This window comes from Amblyraja radiata, chromosome 31 (assembly GCF_010909765.2).
Source record: "Amblyraja radiata isolate CabotCenter1 chromosome 31, sAmbRad1.1.pri, whole genome shotgun sequence".
Lineage (NCBI taxonomy): Eukaryota > Metazoa > Chordata > Chondrichthyes > Rajiformes > Rajidae > Amblyraja > Amblyraja radiata.
In genome coordinates this window covers 8048898-8074630 of record NC_045986.1, presented here as the reverse complement: position 1 = coordinate 8074630, position 25733 = coordinate 8048898, and the positions used below count along the sequence as shown (strand labels likewise).

The window sequence follows — 25733 nt, the reverse complement described above, 5'->3', positions numbered from 1 at the left end:
ACAGTGGTTCTTAGCCTGGGGGTCGTGACCCCCTATGGGGGTCATTTGGGGCTTATATGGGGGTCATGAAGGGGACACAAATAACATATCAATTTGTTGAGCCCATGTTTAGGAACCTGACAAAGGAACATACCACATACAGTATTTTGTTCACTTATGAGCGTACTGGTGCCAAAAAGGTTAAGAACCACTGGGCTAGAATGCCTGGGTTCGATAGGTTCAAATAAGCTAACAAGGTTCAAATGGCCAACCAATATCAGCTAATTGGACCTAATTGTTAGCAGTGATGCTGAGGGTTGACCTCTCCTGGTCAGTAATAGAGCTGAGAGTGGCATCCAAGGGAGAGGGCACTGTATTGTATTGTTCAACTTCCAGGGTGGTCGATGGACAGAGACACAAGAGACTGAAGATGCAAGAATCTGGAGCAGAAAGAACAACAAGTTGGGGCAACTCAGCGGTTTAGGCAGCATCTGTGGACGGAAATGGACAGTCGATATTTCGGATTGTGAACCTTCATCTGGACTAAAAGAGTTGAGGGGTGATGGGCAGTAAGAGGGTGAAGAGGGTGGTTGAAGCAAAGGCTGGCAAGCAACAGGTGGATCCAGGTGAGAAGAAAATGGTTGCCGGTTGGTCAACTGGTGAAAGGAAGGGTTGAGATAGCGACAGAGTTGGGAGGTGAGAGATGGAAAGACCAAAGAAGGCACTCAAGCTGTTCTCTCCCCACTTTCAGTCCAGATGAAGGGTCTCGACTAGAAACAATGAGTCCATTCCCTCCATTGATGCTGCCTGACCCAATGAGTTTCTCCAGAATTTGACTTTTGTTGGTAGCAAGATAGGATTTGGAGGCTTTTACATCCAGCAGTTGTTATCGGGAGGGAGATAGAAAACTTAGTAACATGGATCACAGCCTCAGGACACCAACCTCTCCCTCAATGTCAGCAATAAGAACAAGTTAGTTATTGACTTCAGGAAGTGCGGTGGAGTACATGCCCCAATCAGCATCAATGGTGCGGAAGTGGAAATGGTTGAGAGCTTCAAGCTCCTTAGCGTTAATATTATCAACAATCTGTTGTGGACCAAACACACTGGAGTGACAGCCAAGAAGTCACACCATCCATCGCCTCTACTTCCTCAGGAGATGAGAAAACTTGGCCTGTCTCCAGTGACATGTACAAACTTCTACAGATGCACCAGAGAAAGCATACTGTCATGTTGCATCACAGCTTGGTTTGGGAACCGTTCTGTCCAAGATCACAAGCAATTGCATAGAGTTGTAAATGTAGCCCAGTCCATCACACAGACCAGACTCCCCACCATTGACTCCATCTACACTTCATGCTGCCTCAGCAAAGAAGCCGACATAATCAAAGACTGTCACAACCCGCTCATTCTTTCTTCCTTCTGCTGCCATCAGGCAGAAGGTACAGAAGCTTAAAACCATGCACCACCAGGCTCAGTAACAGCTTCTTCCCTTCTGTTATTAGGTATCAGAACGGCCCTTCCATAAGTTGGGGTACTGTCCGATTCACCTCTACCCCATTGTGGACAGTGGACTTTGTCTATGGAACTGGTGCACTACATTGTTTTTTTTAGTTTAGTTTGGAGATTCAGCACAAAAGCAGGCCTTTCAGGGCACAGAGTCTGCACTGACTTGCGATCTCTGCACATGATCCTACACTAGGGATATTTTTTATATTTTACATCAAGCCAATAAACCTACAAACCTACACACCTTTGGAGTGAGGGAGGAAACCGGTTCTCGGAGGAAACCCCCGCAGGTCACAGGGAGAACGTACAAACTCCGTACAGGCAGCAACTCTACCGCTGTGCCAACATGCCGCCCTATGCTGAGAACTATATTCTGCACTCTGTACTTCCCCTTTGCTCCACCTATTGTACTTTAAGACCAGTGTCCAAGTGGATGTGCAGGGCTGGAGCTGCTTTGGCCAGGACACTTGAGCTCAGGGCCAAGTTTCTACTGAGATGGCTTCCCACTTGGCCGAGGCATCGAGGCATCTCGCCAGTTTCCCGCACTCCAGCCAGCGAGCAACATTTGAAATGAAACACTCTGCTCCACAATTCAATGGACACGAGGGTTCAGCCTTTTAGAGGTTGTGCTACCTTGTCAATTCTCATCTTTGGACCAATGACTCACAGAAACAAGTTTCTTATCCCATCATGCTATCAAACGCTTCAACCTCCAAATAAACTTTGAACTACAAAGACGTGGGTATTATTTTAGTCTTTGCTCTATTACTGGTTGGTTGTTTTTTACATATTTGTTTATATACGTTTTGGGTATTTGAACGAAAGATATGCAAAAAAGTAACGATGATTACATATCTTTAATTCACTTGTTCTATATCTCTATATCACTGTCTATATCTCTCATTTCCCTTTCCCCTGACAGTCTGAAGAAGGGTCTCGACTCAAAACATCGCCTATTCCTTTTCTCTAGAGATGCTGCCTGACCCACAGAGTGCCTACAGCTTTTTATATCCATCTTTGGTTTAAACCAGCTTCTACAGTTCCTCTCTACACCTGTTGTGCTACTGTAAGTAAGAAATTCATTGTTCCATTCAGGACATATGATAATAAAACACTCGATTCTTGACTTGATCCCATTTTAACAACTTAAATTCAGTTGATTTAATGAATGTGGGATAAAATACATGATCATATAATTGAAAACACTCAACTGCTTTACTAATATAGAGACAGAGTGCTGGAGTAACTCAGCAGGTCAGGCAGCATCTCTGGAGAACATGGATGGTGATGTTTCTTCAGTAAAATGGCGGCACTGTAGCCGCGTGGCTATCTCCGTGTTACCCTGTGGGGCTCCTCCCACATCCTAATGACATGCAGTGTGGTCGGTTAATCGATACTTGTGTGTGGGGCGACTGGTGGTATAATCTGGGTCAGTTGATGGGAATGGGGGGAGGGGGAGTGGGGGTGGGGAGTAGACTACAGGGAATATGAGCCGCAGAGACTTGATGGGATCCAACTACGTTCCGAGGGAATGTGGAAATATTAAAGGAAGTCTGGCATCCTTACTTGTTCTGGTCTATACGTTATTCCAAATCCACCAATGTGGTTTACTGCAAACCATCTCCTGCAACAACAACTCTTACATTGAAGGGAAATCAGGGGTGCTGAATTGTTGTTAACTATCCCGGCAGCACCCTTGACTGAAGAAAACAATGTTTCCGACTGATGGGAAGGGCTCTAATGGGTGTGTAACTCACGTGGTGGGGTGAGTTGATCTGTGCTGGCACTCATATACCTTGGAAGGTGAGATATGAGCAAAAGCCCTTTGTGGATTATCATGTAGACTTTTGCAAGTAGTTGATCTAAATGGGGGCAGCTTGAAGCATTGCGACTGTGTGTAAGATGGAGGCCACAGCCTAGAATAGGGGGCAGCACAGCAGTGGTAGAGTTGCTGCCATACAGCGCCAGAGCACTATCTGTGCTGTCTATACAGAAATTGTACGTTCGCCCTGTGAATGCGTGGGTTTTCTCCGGGTGCTCTGGTTTCCTCCCACACTCCAAAGATGTCAAGGTTTGTAGGTTAATAAGTTTCGGTAAAATTGTAAATTGTCCCCTGTGTGTAAGGTAGTGTTAGTGTACAAGATGATCACTGGATGGCATGGACTCGGTGGGCCGAAGGGCCAGGTTCCGAACTGTATCTCTACATTCTAAATTCTACAACCGAGACTCCATTTGCAAAAAGCTTCAGATGGCCTGAAATTATGAAAGACACATTACAAACTTAGCCTTTAACCCGGGCCAAATAGATACTGGCAATATATTAAGCTGTTCTGCGCACTAAAATGTCGTCAGTCTATTTGACAGCAGTTTCAACCCCCACACTTCTATAAAGCTGCTGTCAGTACACAACTAAATAATTCATTTCTTAACCACTTTCAAATGGGATATTCAAAGCAACCTGGTACCTGCCTTAATTTGACAAGAAGTTGCTTTAGCTGTACAGAATAGACCTCATGCATCATTTAATGGCCCAAGGACTGCAAGCAACAGCCTCCATTCAGCCATTATTTCTAACGTTAATGCAGAAAGTGGTGGAAATGTTTAACGGGCCCGGCAGCATCCACAGAAAGAGAGGTAATGTTTCAGGTTGAAGAACTTTGGACTTTAGAGATACAGCACGGAAACAGGCCCTTCGGCCCAGTGAGTCTGCACCAACCAGCAATCCCCATAAACTAGCTGGACATATGTGTGTGCCAATTAACCTACGAACCTGTACATCTTTGGCATGTGGGAGGAAACCGGAGCACCCGGAGAAAACCCACGCAGTCACAGTGAGAGCGTACAAACTCTGCACAGACAGCACCCGTAGTCAGAATCGAACTCTGACACTGTAAGGCTGCAAGCTCTACAGTTGTGCCACTGTGGCTCTCGAACTCTCATTCAGGATTAAAAGTCTTCACCCTGAAATGCTTACCCTGTTCCTCTTTTCCCAGATGCTGCCCGACCTGCTGAATATTTCCAGCGTTTTTCTGCTTTTATTTCAGATTTCCAACACCTGCAGTTTATTTGCTTATTTACTTCAGAATTTTTTAGTCATCGAGCCACACAACACAGAAACAGGCCCTTCGACCCACTGTGCCCATGCTAACCATCAGGCACCAATCCTTCACTGATCCCAATATATTCCTTTCTACATTCCCATCATCTCCACTCAGATTTACCCACTCACCTACACTCCAGGGGCAATTTACTACCATCAATTAACCTACCATTTAAATCGGCAGGATTTCTATTAGAAAAATAACCAGAGGATCCTACATGTTAACAACCCTACACATCTGTTGAGTGAAATTGTAAAGCAGCTTTGGATCTGTTTACAAGATGGTGAGATAGGTGCAAATTCTACAGAGATTGTGTGTGTATATGTGTGTGCGTAAATGTGTATATGTGAGTGTGTATATGTGAGTGTGTGTATATGTGTGAGTGTGTATATGTGTGTGTTTGTGTGTGTGTGTTTGTGTGTGTGTGTATGTGTGTGTGGGTATGTGTGTGTGTGCGCGTGTGTGCTTGTAGGTGTGTGTTCATGCGTGTGTGTGCGCGTACGCCAGCGCATGTGAATGTGTGCGTGCGTATGTGTGTGCGCATGTGCATGAGTATATTTGTATGTCTATGTGCATGCATGTACGGCTGAGTGCGTGTGTATATGTGCGTGCGTGAATGCCTGAGCGAGTGTATGTGTGTGTATATGTGCGTGCATATGTGTGTGCGCATATGCATGAATATATTTGTATGTCTATGTGCACGCATGTACACGTGTGTGTGCACAGGTGAGTACATGTGAGCGTGCCTCAAGTCTAGGCTCGGCTATGATGACTCTCCTGATGAATCAATCTACCCACATCATGTAAATGGCCACCAAGCTAAGCAATGGAAAGATATGTATGAAATAATCTTGTCCAAGGTACTGCCTCTGCCTCAGATATAGGATGTAGGATCAACATGGGTGGTGTGGGCAAGTTGGGCGGAAGAGCCAGTTTCCACGTTGTGTGACCCTGTGGCACCTATATATACATCAGATATTAGAGCTGCCAAAGTTAGGATGACCTCAATGAATGTATTCATTATTTACTGCACAACTGATAGAAATATGAACAGTGGCCACCAAGAGATCAGAAAGCGAATGTTTGTCATGGAGGCAATTAAATGTGTATAGAAGCAAAATGTGGTGAGTTTTTTATGGACAACTGGGTGGTTTGTTTGCAAATGAAAATGGCTTTTCTCCTGTTATGATTTGTATTCAAACCCAAGAGGTAGAGACAGCAAGGACAGATGGCACAATGGGCTAAGTGTTCGGCTGGCAACCGGAAGGTTGCCGGTTCGAATCCCGCTTGGAGTGCATACTGTCGTTGTGTCCTTGGGCAAGACACTTCACCCACCTTTGCCTGTGTGTGAATGTGTGTGAATGTGTGTGAGTGACTGGTGGTGGTCGGAGGGGCCGTAGGCGCAGATTGGCAGCCACGCTTCCGTCAGTCTGCCCCAGGGCAGCTGTGGCTACAGAAGTAGCTTACCACCACCGAGTGTGACTGAGGAGTGAATGAATAATGCGATGTAAAGCGCCTTGAGTATTAGAAAGGCGCTATATAAATCCCATCCATTATTATTATTAATGGCAACAACATCATACAACTAATGTAATATCATTGATGGAGTAAAATGCCCCAAGACACATTGTACATAGTTAATAAATAAAATGTGACAGATGGCAACTTAAAAAAATTATTAGGACAGGTTACCAAAAAATGTGATTAAAGAGGTAGATTTGAAGAAGTCCTAAAGAGGACAGGTAGCAGGTGAGGTATTTATAGGGAACACCAGTGAATGGCCAAGGACCAGAGGGATTGATAGCAATAACTTGTGTATCAGATGCATGAATTATGTTCCCTCACTTTATGCAATTTAGGAGTAAACAAAAAGCCAGCCTTTCCACAGATTTCCTTCATTCCTTGCCTACAGTTTTGAAGAAATTTGGCACTCGTGCAATTGTGTTCCTCTCAGCGTGTGTTCAGCTTCAAATATTGGCACCATGATCATGGAGGGGAGATTTCCACTGGTGGGAGAGTCTAGGACCAGAGGCCGCAGCCTCAGAATGAAAGGACGTACCTTTAGTCAGAGGGTGGTAAATTTGTGGAATTCATTGCCACAGACGGCTGTGGAGGTCGGCAATGGATATTTTTAAGGCGGTGTATGACAGATTCTTGATTAGCTTGGGTGACAGAGGTTATGGGGAGAAGGCAGGAGGATGGGGTTGAGAGGGAAAAATAGATGAGCCATGATTGAATGACGGAGTAGACTTAATGGGCCAAATGGCCTAATTCTGTGCCTAGAATTTATGAACATGACTTATCTGAAATAAAAACGTGGTCCAAAGAATGCACTTCGGATATTGAGCTACTCGCCTACGTTTACCCTCAAGCAAAGCTAAACCAACATCAAATCTGGCAGCGAACACTTTGGAAGTAAAGGGCCTGTCCCACTTGGGCGTCGTTTGCGCGTCATTTACGCGACATCATTTATACGTCACGACGCGCGCGTGATGCGCATTACGTGTGCAGGGTACGTGGTGACGTAGGCAGTGATGCGCGGTCGCATGCGGTGCCCCAGGATTTTGGGATGTACAAAATCTTCGCACACCATCTGCGTGACACGCAAATGACGCCTAAATGGGACAGGCCCTTTACATTGCACATCAGGGGAAGTAGATCAAACAGCTGAATAGAACTTCAGCAAACATATGTTGCACGGAAAACATCCTCACATCAAACAAACAACCTCTCTTTCAAACAGCATCATTGCATCAAAATAAATCTCCTGGGAAATACATCACCCCATGTTATTGGTACGGTTCCTTCTCGTTTTTATGTTGGCCGATTTACACCAGACTAATGGTATGGATCACATTTTATCTGTAACGATGTCCAGTACTGGGACAAAAGTACTTTAGGTGATTGAAGGGATTGACATTGCAAATGCACTTATGAAAATTCTGTTATTTGGTAGTTAGCAATATAAATCACAGAAATATATAGAAGTAGCTTTCTGAGGTAGCCCTCTGCCAGACCCCTCCAAAACCTCTTGTCCTCCGCTCCTTCCTTGGCTTAGAGCTTCCTAAACATTTCCTGTCGATGATGTTATGGTTAGCCCCACAATCAAGTATTCTCATGTATTCTGAGTTCCAACCGCATTCTGCATAAAGAGACTTCTAATCTCCCAGGTAGAAAAAAATGCTGGAAAACTCAGCAGGTGAGGCAGCATCTATGGAGCGAAGGAAATAGGCAATGTTTCGGGTCGAGACCCGAAACGTTGCCTATTTCCTTCGCTCCATAGATGCTGCCTCACCTGCTGAGTTTCTCCAGCATTTTTGTCCACCTTTGATTTTCCAGCATCTGCAGTTCCTTCTTAAACACTTCTAATCTCCCACCACACACTACACTTGGTGATCTTTCATAACCTGCTTCCAAAACTCAAATGAAATCCTAAGGGCTGCCTTAGACAATTACACTTCACCAAAAATCAAAATGACATTTACCCTTTCAGACTCAATAGAGAGAGTCTTTGTGATAGATTTGTAATCATTCCTCCCTGAAAACATACATGTTCGCTAATAACCATATAACCATATAACAATTACAGCACGGAAACAGGCCATCTCGACCCTTCTAGTCCGTGCCAAACACGTATTCTCCCCTAGTCCCATATACCTGCGCTCAAACCATAACCCTCCATTCCTTTCCCGTCCATATAACTATCCAATTTATTTTTAAATGATAAAAACGAACCTGCCTCCACCACCTTCACTGGAAGCTCATTCCACACAGCCACCACTCTCTGAGTAAAGAAGTTCCTCCTCATGTTACCCCTAAACTTCAGTCCCTTAATTCTCAAGTCATGTCCCCTTGTTTGAATCTTCCCTACTCTCAGTGGGAAAAGCTTATCCACGTCAACTCTGTCTATCCCTCTCATCATTTTAAAGACCTCTATCAAGTCCCCCCTTAACCTTCTGCGCTCCAAAGAATAAAGCCCTAACGTGTTCAACCTTTCTCTGTAACTTAGTTGCTGAAACCCAGGCAATGCTTTACCCTACCACATGATAAGTCTTTTAATCTAAAAAGCATTTACAAAGCAAACAGTATCCTTGCACAGGCGTGATTTTTTTTACAAACATTCAATTATACTTCATTTCAAATCAATGTATCGCAACTTGCAACAGAGGACATACTTTGGTGCAGCATAATTTTCAATTAGCTACAAACTTCTGCATAAGCCTTACACAGCAACAACTTGGTGAAATAATACAGTCAAAAACTTGATAAGAATAACATTGGTCAATATTCCAAATTATTTAAATCAAACTAAACAAAAACATTTGATTTTCACACACCTTTGGTACCAGCGGAGAGCAGGAGAGAGTGCGTTAGCTCAGAATTTCCTTTGGTTCTGGTGACGTGTACTCATCTGGTTTTCCTGCCTTACTGAGGACTAACTAACACGAGGTACGTCGATGATCAAATTACTTACTCTTCATTAGCTTTGCTCCTTTGCCTTCTGGATGGTGAGAAACATCTATGAGAGTGGAGGCAGCCACGCCAAGGGATTTGCCGGTCCCGTGCACACCGATCATTGAGAGAAATGTTACACAAGAGGGAATCACAAGGCAGGAGGCAGGAGATGCCGTGATCCAGAGCAAATGATGACACCAGGGGAGCATTGTTTGTCAGTGTGGAGTGTGGAGAGAGCAGGCAGCAGGAATGGATACAAGTACACAACAGCAGAGAGCGAGAGAGGCAGAGAGACAAAAGAAAGAGGAAGAAGGAAGGAAAAAAACAGTTAGACAGAGAGCAAATGCACAGAAACACAACAGTATAAGCTGCATAAGTATACATTTTTGGAGAAAATGGATTGGCAAATTTTATTTAAACCATATGTCCTTCTATCAAGAGAAGCTGCCTGTCCCGCGGAGTTACTCCAGCATTTTGTGTCTATCTTTGTCCTTCCATTTTAGAGTCATAGAGACACACAGCAAAGAAACAAGTCTTTTGGCCCAACTTGCCCATGCCGACCAACATTACGACCACATCTGCTCGTATTTGGCATATCTCTGTCTAAAGCTTTCCTATCCGATGATTTTAACCTTTTTTGACATTTCAGCTAACGTTGTCAATGGGTTTTCTGAGGTGGATTCAGTGGTGGTGTGTTGGGACATCTCTAGGTCCATCTCAGTGCCCATGGCTTGCCAGTCCTGCACTTGCCCGCTTTATACTTTATGCCCATTCCTCTGGCAGAGGCTGAGGTGACCAGGGATGGATAACGTTATGCTAGAACATAGGACACAGAAGCCACAAGGTCCGCCTCAATCTTTCAGCTCAGCTTTACCACAGGTCTCTGATGATACCAAGATCTGAGCCATTAATCAGGACAGGAACCCAGCATAAAACAGGAGAAACAGCCATGTAATTGTCTTCATGGATAAATACTCTTGCCCAGAGTAGGGGAATCCAGAACCAAAATGCATAGGTTTAAGGTGTGGGGGGAAAGATTTAATAGGAACCCAAGGGGTTACTTTTTCACACAAAGGATGGTGGGTGTATGGAATGAGCTGCCGGAGGAGGTAGTTGAGGGAAGAACCTTTAAAAAAGTTAGACAGGTACATGGATAGTGTAGGAAGGAACTGTAGATGCTGGCTTAAACTGAAGATAGACACAATAAGCTGGAGTCACTCAGCGGGACAGGCAGCATCTCTGGAGAGAAGGAATGTGTGACGTTTCTTCAGAAGGGTCTCGACCCGAAACGTCACCCAATCTTTCTCTCCAGAAATGCTACCTGTCCTGCCAAGTTACTCCAGCCTTTTGTGTCTATCTTAGGTACATGGATAGGACAGGTTTAGAGGGATATGGGCCAAATGCAGACAGGTGGGACTAGTGTAGACATGTTGGCCGGTGTGGGCAGGTTGGCTGAAGGTCCTGTTTCCATGCTGTGTGACTCTAGGACTCTATATAACTGAATACTTCTGCTTTGAATAGATATGTCTAGTTTGCTGAGCTCCCCCCTCAATAGCTGCTCTGCTAACTTCCATCAGCGAAACTGGATTAGTTACTCCAGGCGCAGAAGGAGGCTGACAGGGGGAGAAGTAGTCTGGTTTAGTTTTAGCTTTTGAATTTTTTAGAGATACAGTATGGAAACGGGCCGTTCAGCCCACCGAGTCTGCGCCGGCCAACGATCATCCCGTACACTAGCACTATCCTACACTTTAGGGACAATTTACAATTTACAGAAGCCAATTAACCTACAAAACTCGCCCGTCTTTGGCATGTGCGAGGAAACCGGCGCACCCGGAGAAAACCCACGCTGTCACAGGAAGAATGTGCAAACTCCACACAGAGAGCACCTGAGGTCAGGATTGAACCTGGGTCTGTGCTCTGTGAGATAACAAGCCTACAAGTCGTAGCTGTATCTTTCCTAAGTTTGTATATCGGTCTTTCTGAGGAGGTGGCATATGATATCTAATCACGCCATGGCATTGGAACCCATAACACATCATAAATATCCACACTATTATAAACCCACAGACTCCCATAGCTATCTAGACCACACTTCTTCCCACCCTGCTTCCTGTAAAGACTCTATCCCCACCTCCCAATTCCTCCGTCTTCATTGGATCTGTGCCTAAGATGAGGTGTTCCATACCCGGACATCAGAGGATGTTCCTCTCTTCCATCATAGATGAGGCCCTCACTAGGGTCTCCTCAATATCCCGCAGCTCTGCTCTTGCTCCCCCTCCCCCCCAATCATAACAGGGACAGAATCCCCCTCGTCCTCCAACGGGATCCCACTTCTAGCCACATCTCCCCATCTCCACCGCTTTCCGCTTTCTGCGGAGACTGGTCCCTCCGCAACTCCCTGGTCAACTCGTCCCTTCCCACCCTAACCACCCCCTCCCCAGGTACTTTCCCCTGCAACCACAGGAGATGCAACATCTGTCCCTATACATCCCCCCTTGACTCCGTCCAAGGACCCCGATGGTCTTTTCTGGTGAGGCAGAGGTTCACTTGCACCTCACCAACCTCATCTACTGTATCCACTGTTCCAGGTGTGGATGAAATATATCGGGAAGACCAGGCGCATGCTCGGCTAAACACCTTAACTCCCCCTCCTATTCCCACCCTGACCTTTCTGTACTGGGCCTCCTCCATTGTCAGAGTGAGGCCAAACACAAATTGGAGGAAGGACACCTGATATTTTGCTTGGGAAGCTTACACCCCAGTGGTATGAACATTGACTTCTCTAACTTTAAGTAGCCCTTTCCGTCTCTCTCCATCCGTCCCCCTTCCCAGTTCTCCAACCAGTCTTACTGGCTTTGACTACATTTTATCTCTGTTTGCTTTGAACAGAGATTTTAAAAAGCAGGTAACTCCCAGCTAACAATGATCTATTCTACATTTTCATTGATCTCCATTCCCTTTATCTTATTTTCACACCTTACACTTCCTTATCTATGTATGTCCCTCTCCCAACATCAGTTTGAAGAAGGGTCTCGACCCAAAACATAATCCATTCTTTCTCTCTAGAGATGCTGCCTGGTCCATTGAGTTACTCCAGCATTTTGTGTCAATCTTCGGTTTAAACCAGCATCTGCAGTTCCTTCATACATAAATATCCACATGCTTTGCATCTGTCGCAGAATGCATTAGAGAGGGTCCAGAGGAGGTTTATGAATGATCCCAGGAATGATTTTCTTAACATATGATGAGCGTTTGACGGCACTGGGCCTGTACTCGCTGGAGTTTAGAAGGATGAGGGGGTTCTTCATTGAAACTTACCAAATAGTGAAAGGCCTGGATAGAGTGAATGTGGAGAGGATGTTTCCACTAGCAGGAGAGTCTAGGACCAGAGGCCTTAGCCTCATAATATATTATTTTTATGTTTTGTACTTCCTTTGCAATCTTCTTTCAGTATTGAGAGAAGTGAGCGCAGGAGCGAAAGCAAACTGTGCAGAGATTCCTGGCTTGTCCATTCTAGAAATTAATTCTATGCTTAATTCATGCATTTATTATGGCTGTTACATTCCATTGTTCTTCAGTTCAGTTTTGTTTATCAGTTCAGTTTGATTTATTCTCATGTGTACTGAGGTACAGTAAGAAGCCTTTATGGTGTGTCACTGGAAAGACAAGGCAGTGGGAGACTCCAGGACTAGAGGTCATAGATTCAGAATTAAAGAACGTTCCTTTAGGAAGGAGATGGGGAGGAATTTCTTTAGTCATAGGGTGGTGAATCTGTGGAATTCATTGCCACAGACGGCTGCGGAGGTCAAGTCAATGGATATTTTTAAGGCTGAGATAGATAGATTCTTGATTAGTGCGGGTGTCAGAGTTTATGGGGAGAAGGCAGAAGAATAGAGTTGGGAAGGAGAGATAGATCAGCCATGATTGAATGGAGGAGCAGACCTGATGGGCCGAATGGCCTAATTCTGCTCATATCACATGACCTTATGACCTTACATGATTATAATCGAGCCATCCACAGTGTACAGATACATGATTAGGAAATAACGTTTAGTGCAAGGTAAAGCCAGTAAAGTTCGATCAACGCCATCTCCACTCACAATTTAAAGAAATGTGACATTTGAAGAACAAGGTTGACTAATTTTCATTTGTGAATCAATACAATATTGTGATTATGCTTGAAGCATGGAAATACCCTGCCGATCATGCATCATGCTTAACATTGTGTGTGTAAAATGAAACTTCCCCCAAAACTACGGCAGGGGTGGTTCAAAATATAAATGACTCACACACAACTTCCAGGTGTGACAGGTTCTGCCTGTATTTTAACATCAACACAGTTTACTCAAAACAAAGCACTGTAGAAAACAAGAATAATACTGAGTGATTCACCACTGATCTTTACACCTGCCTGGTGAACTCAAAAATGGAAAAAGATGACTCAGTGAATGGCCAGTACTTCAAACCATCTGGCCTACCCTCTGCTCCGTTTTGGAAGAGGTACTGTGCGGCTTTGTGTTCTCAATGAACAATGAGTAAATGATACTTTATTGTCACCTGGGTTATTGTACCTGGGTTACCTGGAGAATGTAAAATGCTTTTGCTTTGCGTATAACCCAGACAATACACAAGTGTCACCACATTACAAAAGTACTGAACAGTGCGATCTACTGCCTGCCGCCACAACTGGCAGCAACACCCCCCCCCCCCCCCCCACACACACTGCCCCCCTGGGCAGTTCACCCCTCGTTCTCAGCGCTCCCCCCAACATTGGGCCCCTCTTCGTTTATTGGCAGCTCTCCACCAGGTCCTCCATTGTTCTCAGCCCCCCCCCCCCCCACACCGGGGCCCACATTGCTCTCACTCATCCACCTTCCTCTCGGTCCCTCTGGGCTCGCGGTGGTGCGATTCCCCTCGACACATCTCAAATTTGCCCTTCAGCCCAACTCTTTCATGCAGACCAACTCCATCTAACCTCGTCCCATTTGCCAGTGTTTGACCCAAATCCATCTGAACCTTTCCTATCCATGTACCTGTCTTTTAAATGCTGTTATAGTACCTGCCTCAAGCACCTCCTCTGGCAGCTTGTTCCATATTCTCACCACCCTATAAGTGAAACAGTTGCCCCTCAAGTTCCTATAAAATCCTTCCCCTCTCACCTTAAACCTATGTATCCTGGTTCTTGATTCCCCTACTCTGGGTAAAAGACTTTCTGCATCTACCCTCATCTATTCCCCTCATGATTGCATACGCCTCTATAAGATCATCATTCAGCCTCCTTAAACTAAAACTAGACTGACGTGTGACTGCTGAGTTTACCTGTATCAGGGAAAATGGATGAATTTCTCTGGTGCAGAATGAAGCTGGACAGGGAGAAAAATATGCTGGTTGAGTTTAACTTAGTTTAGAGATACAGCACGGAAACAGGCCCTTCAGCCCGCTGAGTCCATGCCGACCAGTGATCCCCCTACACTACAATAATACAATACAATACAATACCGTTTATTTGTCATTTGAACCTCACATGAAGTTCAAACGAAATTTGGTTTCTGCAGTCATACAAGAAAAGAACCAAGACACACACCAACACAATTTACACAAACTTCCATCACAGTGAATCTCCTCCTCACTGTGATGGAAGGCAAAGTCTTGTCTCTCCCCTGCTCTCCATTCCTCTCCCGAAGTCAAAGTCAAAGCCCCCGAACTTAACACTAACACTTCCTACATACTGGTGACAATTTTACAATTTTACCAAAGCCAATTAACCTACAAATCTGTACGTCTTTGGAGTGTGGGAGGAAACCGAAGATCTCTGAGAAAACCCATGCGGTCACGGGGAGAACGTACAAACTCCGTACAGACAGCACCCGTAGTCGGGATTGAACCCGGGTCACCGGGCACTGCAAGCGCTGGAAGGCAGCAACTCTACCGCTGCGCCACCGCGCCACTCTGATTGGGAACACCGTTTGATCAAGGAACGGTTACACGGAACTAGTGTAGGACTTGAAGGTAGACAAAAGTGCTGGAGAAACTCAGCAGGTGAGGCAGCATCTATGGAGCGAAGGAAATAGGCAACAACACTGTTTAAAAGGCTGAAGCCAGTTTATGTAAGTTTGGGTGATGTACCAAGTTCGAAGTTAGTCAGTAAATCACTGTTTAATGACATGCTCCCGTGTTGTTATTGTTCCAGGCAATACATAACACTTCTGAATGTTTCATCATACCCTATTCTTACCCAACGCTGTCTCTCATCGGACATATGCAGTCATTTTAGGACTACTTGTCAGAGGAATTACCTACGGCACTTTTAGCAGTGAGCATTGACTGTAAAATGGGGTTAAGATATGGGCCCCAGCCCCATCCCACTTGACAACAGCACGCCATTGTCCACAATTACCTCATGCTTTATGTATAATTGCCCAATTGCCTGGAAGTTGTTGTCCACCCTCTGCTGTCGGCGGTGAGGTGCAAAGGGCAATGTGTGTTGTTGGTGCTCCATCAGAAAACTTCAGTCCTGATGAAGGCGATGGGGGCAAAGTTTAACAGATATCCTGTCTTTCTGTTTCCACCCTCAAACCTGCCTGGAACGTGCTGCCGATGGTGGTGGCTGAGGCCGATACGATAGTGGAGCAAGTTATTTATACAAAGGATGGTGAGTGCCAGGGACCTGTTGCCAGGGGTGGTGGTTGAGTCAGATACAATAGTAGAATTTAAGAAACATAGAAACATAGAAAATAGGTGCAGGAGTAGGCCATTCGGCCCTTCGAGCCTGCACTGCCATTCAATATGATCATGGCTGATCGTCCAACTCAGTATCCTGTACCTGCCTTCTCTCCATACCCCCCTGATCCCTTTAGCCACAAGGGCCACATCTAACTCCCTCTTAAATATAGCCAATGAACTGACCTCAACTATCTTCTGTGGCAGAGAATAGTAAGATTAAACGAGAACTTACCAGTTCGAAGTTTGATCGTCATTTTATGAGGAGTAACGTTGAGGGATTACGTGAAGAACCCGCCAGGACGCATGCGTGTCATTCTTCAAAGCAGTGGTGTGAAATCACAGATAACAGTAATGACTGAACATAGTAAGATTAGAGAAGAGGATACCAGTTGAACTTTATGATCAAGGGTGGGAGCGGAGGGCGCGTAATCCCTCAAAGTTACTCCTCATAAAATGACGATCAAACTTCGAACTGGTAAGTTCTCGTTTAATCTTACTATTTTACTTCGGAGTCACGTGAGTGACTACGTGAAGATTTCAAAGCTCTGTGATTTCATGCCGTGGAAACGAGTCCATGCATCACTTCTGCCTTAATTGACTAAGGGAGGAATTGTGTTAACATATTTAAACATGAATCCGACATTGAAAACCCATGATAAATTTATTAACAACAAGTTATAGCCCCCCTATTTCATGGAGTGAAATCATAATACAGAACTTAAAATTGTTTCTGCAAAAGTTCCAGGTTTAACCACTGGTTTATAGTAGAATTGTTGGAACGTTTTTTCCCTAGACCATCCTGCTGTCTCCAGGATTTGGTCCATCGGTACATTCAATTCCATAGCTGCCGATGTAGCTGCAGCCCTGGTGGAATGAGATTTGAATATGTTAGTATCCACCCCAGCTGTTGTTAAAACCTGTTTCAGCCATCTCGAAATAGTTTGAACCGACTCCTTTTTGTGGGGTTGTTTGTGGCTGAATAGTAGTACCATCTCATTGCCTCTGATATTTTTGGTGTTATCTATGTATAACAATAAATGTCTTATTATACAGAGACGATCATCTATAGGGTAAGCCCTAAATTCTATTTTGAGGCCTGATGATCCCGGTCTGTTCTGTTTGACTAATTCGTGAATATGAAAAATTATATTTCTTGTTGAAGAAGTCATATTGTCCAGCCTTAACTTATGTAAAGACTGTACCCTTTGTGCTGAGACCAAAGCCATCAGCATTACTGTTTTATGCGTCAGTTTTTGCAGGGACAGAGCTGTTGCTGGAGACCAGTTCCTTAGCAACGTTAGGACAATACTCACATCCCATATATGAGAGTACCTGGTTCTTGGGGGATTGAATATTAAAAATTCCCCTCATAAGTTTGGTTACCAGGGGGTGAGTCCCAACAGAATGACGCTCTGATCCTCACCACAGATATGCTGAAAGGACACTTCTGGCGCAGTTAATGGCACTATAACTGAGCCCCTCATCATAATGGAGGCCTGCCAGGAATTCCAGAACAGACGTTATGTTCATCGTGCTGTAAGTGATGTTGTTTTTGAAACAATATATCTCCCATTTCCTGATGTATACCAGATATTGTTTTTTGGTGGACTGCCTGTGGGCCGCTGAGATAATGTTCAATGTTCGGTCCGTCAGTCCCAGTTCCAGTAGAGGTTTCTTTAGCCTTCTTTAAACTAAGTTTGTCGTATTATGACATGGATGGCTATCCCCCGTTATGGGATGAACCAACAAATTTGGTCATTTCAGGACGGTGATACATGGTTCTAAGACCATGTCGAGAATCACAGGGAACCATGGTTGAGTAGGCCAATCGGGCACTACCAAAATACCAGACGCCGAGTCTTGTATTTTGCGTAATACCCGACTGATGAGGCAGAAAGGAGGGAATGCATAGAAAAACAATTTCCCCCAATGCAGCGAAAAGGCATCTATCGCTGATGCCCCAGGGTCTGGTTCCCAAGAAACATAGTTTGGTAACTGGTGATTGAGTCTAGATGCAAATAGATCGATATCTGGTGTTCCGTACCGTGCTACAATATCAGCAAATATTTTTGATCCAACATCCATTCGATGTTTTCATTGAATTTGCGTGACCTGGTGTCTGCCACTGAATTGAGGTTACCTGGTAGGTAAGTAGCTGATATCCAAATATTTTTCTGAATACACCATTGCCAAATTGTATTAGCCAGATTGTCACATGATGTCGATTTGATTCCACCCATATGGTTAATATATGCCACCACGGTGGTATTGTCAATCTGTAGTCTAACATGCTGGTGATGCATTCCAGAACAGTATGATTTTAAGTCATAGAACGCACCCAACATTTCCAGGTAGTTTATGCCGTGTCTGAAGTAATGATGCCTCCTGTGCATTCCATCTACCTCCACAGCTAGAGATGGAGTTGGTAGCACCCCAACCAAGCGCACTGGCATCAGTTTGTAGTACCACTGAGGGGTTGCTTACAATGATAGGGCTGGAACAATGCCGAATGTTATCCCTCCACCATTTTAATTCCATAATTGCTTTGATTGGTAGCTTCATTGGTCTGTCGAAATGACCAGCATTAATTTTGAGTGCTTGTATTTTGCCCTTTGTAAATTTTGGTAATACAAAGGTCCAAATTGTGTGGCTGGAAAAGCAGCCACTATTTTGCCAATTACCCTTGCTACCAATCTAATAGATGGTTAACTGATGTCAATGAGGTTGTTGCAGGCCTCAGTTAAGACTGTAGCCTTGTCCTTTGGTAAAGTCACCGACATGTGAACTGAGTCAATTGTGAACCCCAAATAATCCATTATGGTGGAAGGCGTTAGTTTAGATTTAACTGGATGGATGATAAACCCCAGTTTCTCAAACAATTGTTTGGTGGCTGATACAGCTAGTTTAGCTAATTCCAAAGTTTTGCCCACAATTAATAATATCATCCAGGTAGGCCATGACCATATGTTTTTGTTTCCGAAGAAACACTAGGGCTGGTTTCAAAATTTTGGTAAACAGCCTGGGGGCTGATGTTAATTCATTGGGTAGAGCTCTATACTGTCAGTGCTGCCCCATCCAGTTGAATTTTAAATAACGTCTGTGATCAGTCCGTATAGGCACTGAATAGTAAGCATCTTTTAGGTCGATGCTAGCCATGAAGTAGCCCGTGGAAATCAATTGTTTGGCAGTAACAAAGGTATCCATTTTGAAATGAATATACTGCACAAATGTATTTAATTTGGTCAAATCTATGACGATGCGACAACCACCATCTTTTTTGTTTTTGGTAAAGATATTAGACACAAATTCCAGAGAATCATGTTGGGTTTTTTCAATAACCCCCTTAGCGTGGAGTCTCACCAGTTCAGCATGTGCTTCCAATTTTTCTTTTCGTGAAAGTACGAAAGTTCGGTTCGGTACATGCTGAACTGGGGGGCTATTTTTGTGCACATATTCAATGGTATATCCCTGGATACTGTTTAGGATATAAGTGTCTGTTGTTAATGCACTCCATGCCTCCCAAAAGAAGTGTAATCTCCCACCGATATGTGTATTATCCACACTTCCTATCATTTGTAAGGGACCAGACCCACCTACCTCCATGGTTACCAGTGGAAAGTTTACTTCTTCCTGTTTAGTCTTCGAGGAGGTTGAGGCGCCGGTGTTTGGGTTTGGGGTTTGCGCATTTTCCACGAAGGCCGGTCTGGGCCATGGCCTAAAAAAGACCGCTGTCCTGTATGTCCGGCCTTTGAGCTTTCACCAGCTTCTGATTGTCTTGCTCTGCTGGTGGGTGCGTAAGGGTGCTGTCTTTGAGTGTAGGAGGTCCTTCCTGTTGTCGCCTTTATGAGCCCCAGGGTTTTTGCCTCCTCATCGAGCTCCTTAACCTGTTTGGACAGGTTGCCCCCAAATAATAATATTGGTGGCTTTGTGTCTCCAGGTTTGCTCAGGCCTGCGAACTTTGGATTTAAGGCAGGTCGGATGGCATTCTTTCTGATACTATTGATCTCATACTGCATATTTCAGAAGAGTGCCAGTGCATCCTGTTGTTCTTGCGACATTTCCTTCTCATCCACTGTGCGAGCGAATGCTGTGATCCCTGCTGTTAGTAATTTTAGTACTTTCTGGAGTTTTACATCCAGGCTTCTAACTCCTGCTCCGACGTGTTTCCAAATACAATTGTTCACCACTGGAACATTCAGGGATACACAATTTCCTGGTGCCAAATATTTGGCAGTGGTGTCCATCACAGCCTGTTCCTGTAGTTGCTTGAATGATAGGAAATCAATGCTGGATGCTAGTTTTTGTTCTAGATTTTTTCCAGTCCGATCTGGCTGTATGTATTTGGACACCATGTCCAGTAGGTTTTCTCCTTCCTGCACCCCCTGCACACTTGTTGTTTGTTCAGCAAACCCCTCTTCAGGGTCAGCCCAGAATTGACCCCTGACGAGGGAGATGCACTGTGCAGCCCTACGTAAGGTGCTGCTGTGGGTGTTTTGTATAACACATGGTGACTAGACTCCATCTCCCGGAGTCTGTCACGTTGGAGCATCTGCTCCATAAGCCTCTCCATTCGGCTCCAGCGCTCACGGTTGTTGGCCGCTCGCGGCATCTCCTCAAAGTCGGACTCATCAGAGTTAACGGCTGTTAGTTTTCCGTTTTGCCTTCCCGCCCGGCCGCAGTGTTGTTCTGGCCGGCACGGGGGCGAAGTCGGGAACAGCTGATCCCACTACTGCTGCTGGCTGCCCGCAACTCCGCGGTCCTCCCCAGCCAGCTTTGTCGCAGCTCTAGTCGACTTTTTGGTTTTATCCATCGTTTTCCCACCTGTGAAACAGTATGGGAAATAACAACGACTGCAGAGTAACTCGCTTACCTGTCGGTCTCGGCTTTTAAACTTGCCGCTACGGGGGAACGTCGTTCCACCCCGCCTGTCGTTTCGCAATGCGTGTAGCGATATGGCACGCATGCATCCTGGCGGGTTCTTCACGTAGTCATTCACGTGACTCCGAAGTAAAATTCCACAGATTCACCACTCTCTGTGAGAAAAATGTTTTTCTCATCTCAGCCCTAAAAGATTTCCCCCTTATCCTTAAACTCTGACCCCTTGTTCTGGACTTCGCCAACATTGGGAACAATCTTCCTGCATCTAGCCTGTCCAACCCCTTAAGAACTTTGTAAGTTTCTATAAGATCCCCCCTCAATCTTCTAAATTCTAGCGAGTATAAGCCGAGTCTATCCAGTCTTTCTTCATATGAAAGTCCTGACATCCCAGGAATCAGTCTGGTGAACTTTCTCTGTACTCGAGACTTTGGATAGGCAACTGGACATGCATGGAATGGAGGGACGTGGATTATACACAGGCAGATAAGCAATGATCTTGGCATCATGTTCAACACAGACATTGTGGGCCAAAGGGCCTGTTCTTGTGCTGTACTGTTCTACATTCTATGAAGCCGTGTATCGTGATACACAGTGTGATGTTCCTTGCGACCACCAATCTGCCCCTATTTCCCCATCACCTATTTCCCTCGCTCCATAGATGCTGCTGCACCCGCTGAGTTTCTCCAGCATTTTTGTGTACCACCAATCTTCCCCTGTTTGTCCATTCCTCAGGCTTGGCTCTGAGTCTTGTCTACCTTAGGCACAGTTTGGGCCTGTGCGTTAGAGGCATCACTGAGAGGTACAGCACGGAAACAGGCCCTTGGCTCACCGAGTCCGTGCCAACATCAAGCATCCATTTTATATTAATCCTACCCTATCCAACTTTATTTCTTCTGTGTTCCCATCCCCTGGATTTCCATCCGTAACCCACCATCCGGGATTCCACAGCTGACTGACACTGCAGCGGCAACTTACAGCAGCTAAATCCCTTACAAATGTCAGGATGTCAGGATGTGGGGGGGAATGAGGATGCATAGAAGAATCCCATGTGCGCTGGTCGGAACTGAACCTGGGTCTTTGGAGATGCAAAGCTCCACCAGCTCTGCCCCCCTACCACTGTGCTGTGATTGTGTGTCACTGAGGGTGGAAATGGAAGGACAGGATATCTTGGCATTGTGTACGTGGGAAAACCAGCCTGGCTAAAGATTGCGGTGGAAGTGATAGGCAACCGGAGACCGGCAGATTAGCGTGAAAACTCAGGGTGGCACAGTGGCACAGCTGTAGAGCTGTTGCCTTACAGGGCCAGAGACCCGGGTTTGATCCTGACTACGGGTGCTGTCTCCACAAAATTTGTACGCTCTCCCTGTGACCGTGTTGGTTTTCTCCAGGTGTTCCAATCTCTTCCCACACGTGCAGGGTTATTGGCTTCTGTAGAATGCAAATTGTCCCTGGTGTGTAGGATAGTGCGAGTGTGTGGGGTGATCTCTGGTTGGTGCGGACTCGGTGGGCTGAAGGGCCTGTTTGTATACGCGCTGTATCTCTAAAGTCTAAACTCCCGCATTTGTTGTGGATGGGAATGGGATGGGAATGGGATGCGGAATCTGCAGCATTGTGGGTTGGGTGAGGGTCATTGGCTTGTGGGGAGCCCCAGATGACAGTGGGTCAGATCAGATATGGGAGCGTGCCCAACAAACAGGCTCAGGCTACGTGAACCAGGTCCCCCTGTAACATTCTCCTCTGGGAAAAACTACTGTCATCTGCCCAGTGCTTACAAATGCAGCACGATATAATCCAATGTCTTGATACCTGCCTTTGTTTGTTATCACTGTAATCACATTCATGAAATGAGCAACCTGCAACAAGAAGGTTGTGTTTGGTTTAATATTAAAAGCCCTGTCGCACTGTACGAGTTCATTCATGAGCTCTCCTGAGTTTAAAAGAAAACAAACTCGTGGTAAGCACGTAGAATGAACGTAGCGGGTACGTCGGAGCTCGGGGACGTCTCTTAGCGGCTCGTAACGCTAACGGCAGGTACTCGGGAAGACTCGCTAATGGCAGGTAAGCTCAGGAAGACTCATGAAGATTTTTCAATGTTGAAAAATGTCCACGAGAGCCCCGAGTATCTGCGAGCGGCCATTACCGTAAATCTCCGAGCTCGAATCAGGGCAAACTCGGGAGAGCTCTTTGAATGAACTCGTACAGTGGGACAGGGCTTTAACTCATTGGAGCCATCTGAAACCCAAATCCGAAACAGGACATTTCAACACCATTTCTCTAAAATGTGAGCATCAGATATGATTGTTGATTTATTTATTCATTTATTGGGAGATTGGCATCAATAACAAAGTCAACAATTTAGAGTCATAGTCAAACAGCACGGAAACAGGCCCTTAGGTCCAATTTGCCCACGCCCACCCAAGATGCCCCATCTGCACTAGTCCCAATTGCCCGCATTTGGTGATATCCCTCTAAACCTTTCCTATCCATGTACCTGTCCAATCATCTTTTAAATGTTGTTATAGTCCCCGCCTTAACTACCTCCTCTGGCAGCATACACCCACCTGTGTGAAAAGGTTGCCCCTCAGGTTCCTATCAAATCTTTCCCCCCTCACCTTAAACCTATGTCCTCTGGTTCTTGATCCCCCTACTCTGCGTAAAATACTCTGTGCGTTCACCTGATCTATTCTCCTCATGATTTTATACACCTCTACAAGATCACCCCTCATACTCCTGCGCTCCAAGGAATAAAGCCCAACCTCTCCCTATTGCTCAGGCCCTCAAGTCCTGGCAACATCCTTGTACATCTCCAACTCCTTGGAATTCAACGGCAATGCGTTGACCAAGGGCCTGCAGTCAACATTGACCAGAAATTCAGCTTGTTTCAGAAACACAAGATAATATGCTACCTAGTAAGTATCTTCCTCCAAAATGTTCTTGGAAAATATCTTTCTTTAAGGAAACATTTTTTTCCTGCTTTGTGATGTTTCATCATTGTAGCAAAACAATGAAACTTATTGAGCATGATTACTTCAGAAATAACAAATCCGGAATTATGGTTATGCTGGTTTTATTAAGCCAGTCTCTGTTTAATTGCCTGGATGATTGAAGGCTAATATACCTTATTCCTGTTTACCACTCTCTCTATGTGTGTTGCTGCTCTCATAGAGTTATGGACTTCGACCCCAAGATTCTTCGGTACTGAATGCTCTTAAGGTTCTTACCATTAACTGTATATTTTCCCATTATATTTACTTCCAAAAGTGCAATAGCTCACACTTGCTTGGATTAAACTCCATCTGCCACTTCTCCACCCATTTCTGATCTAGATCCTGCTGTATATTTTGACATTCGTCCTCACATACCACAATTCCAGCAATCTTTGTGTCATTTGCAAACTTTCTCACCAAACCATCTACATTTACGCCCGGGTCATTTATACATATCGTAAACAGCAGGAATCCCTGTGGAATTCCACTGGTCACAGACCTGAATATCGTTTTTCCATCACAACACTCTCAATAAGGCAGCAATGAATTTACACGACCAAGTCACTGTTAATGCCATGATCTTCTAGATCAGCCTACCATGGGGAACTTTATCAAATGCTTTATTAAAATTCACATCTACAGCATCCACCACCCTGCCCTCATCGATCACCTTTGCCACCCCCCCCAAAAATCCCAATCAAGTTAGTAAGACACGACCTGCCATGTGCAAATCCATGTTGACTGTCCCAAGTTAACCCATTCTCTTCCAAATGAGAGAAAATCCTATCGCAAAGAACCCTCTCCAATAACTCTGAGACTCCAAATTTCCTGGATTCTCTCAGCTTCCTTTCGAAAATAAAGGAAGAACATGAGCTACTCTCCAGTCCTCCGGGACCTCTCCAGTGGCTACAGAAGATGTAAAGATCTTCATCAAGGCCCCTGCGATTTCCTCTCTGGACTCTCAATAACCTGGGGTAGATCCCATCAGGGCCTAGGGATGTATCCGCCTTAATGCTCTTCAAGAGCCCCAATAGAAGGGTTTCGGCTGAAACGTTGCCTATTTCCTTCGCTCCATAGATGCTGCTGCACCCACTGAGTTTCTCCAGCACTTTTGTCTACCATTCTTAATCTCAAACTGTCCTTGCATATGTGTATCCTCACTGATCTCATGTCTTCCATGTCCTTCTCCTTGGTGAATACAGATCCAAAGTACTCATCTAATACCTCGCCTACATCCCCTGATTCCAAGCACAGGGAATGTGTTTAGCTTGGCGATACAGCATGGAAAGTGACCCTTCAGCCCACCGAGTCCATGCCATCCATCGATCACCTGTTTGCACTAGTTCTGTGTTATGCCACTTTTACATTCATTCTCTATACACTAGTGGCAATTTGCAGAGGCCAATTAACCTTCAACCCCACACATCTTTGGGACGTGGGAGGAAACTGGAGCACTCGGAGGAAACCCATCCCATCACTCGGCGAATGTGCAAACTCCACGCAAGGTCCGGATCAAACTCAGGTCTCTGATGTCGTGGGGCAGCAGCTCTACCCGCTGCACCACTGTGACACCTGTGCTCATCCTCTTCACACCTGGCCTGTCAAGCAATTACATAATGAGGAATTCTTCATTCCTCAGCCATTTCTTTCACAAAATCTGTCCAATTGGACTGCGTCATGAGCAAATACTCACTCCCTGAAGATGAAGAAGGTCTTCGCTGGTTGCTGCTGGACACTGTGTTCTCTGTTGGCAACGGAGGTGGTGGTGGAGGGAGAGGGTTTGACACAGTTTCTGGGAGTGGCGGAGGGGGTGGGGGAGCAGGTATCTCACTGATGGGTTGGTTTTCAGGAATGCTTCCATTTCTCAGTCCCGTCTCTGGTACAAGAGAGCCCTGGGGAAAATAATGAGTGAACTGTGATCAAAAACACCGAATATGGGGTCCGAGAGTCATTGGATCATACGGAAACAGCATGGAAAGAGGCCCTTCAGCCCTACTCATACATGGTGGCCAAAATGTTCTCTCTATGCTCATTCCTCATTCCATAACCCCATTTGCCCGGATTTGGCCCGTATCCGTCGAAATCCATCCAATCCATGTAC

At 45.3% G+C, this 25733-nt stretch overlaps 1 protein-coding gene across 2 annotated transcripts in view; it reads right to left on the bottom strand.

Annotated features, from left to right (window-relative positions):
* The window catches only part of espn (espin), a 251281-nt gene that overhangs the window by 51838 nt on the left and 173710 nt on the right, over window positions 1-25733 (bottom strand). For both annotated transcript variants that reach the window (XM_033047984.1, XM_033047985.1), the window contains exon 9: window positions 25326-25524. In XM_033047984.1, the coding sequence (XP_032903875.1) occupies window positions 25326-25524 (199 nt within the window). The remainder of the gene's footprint in view (window positions 1-25325; window positions 25525-25733) is intronic.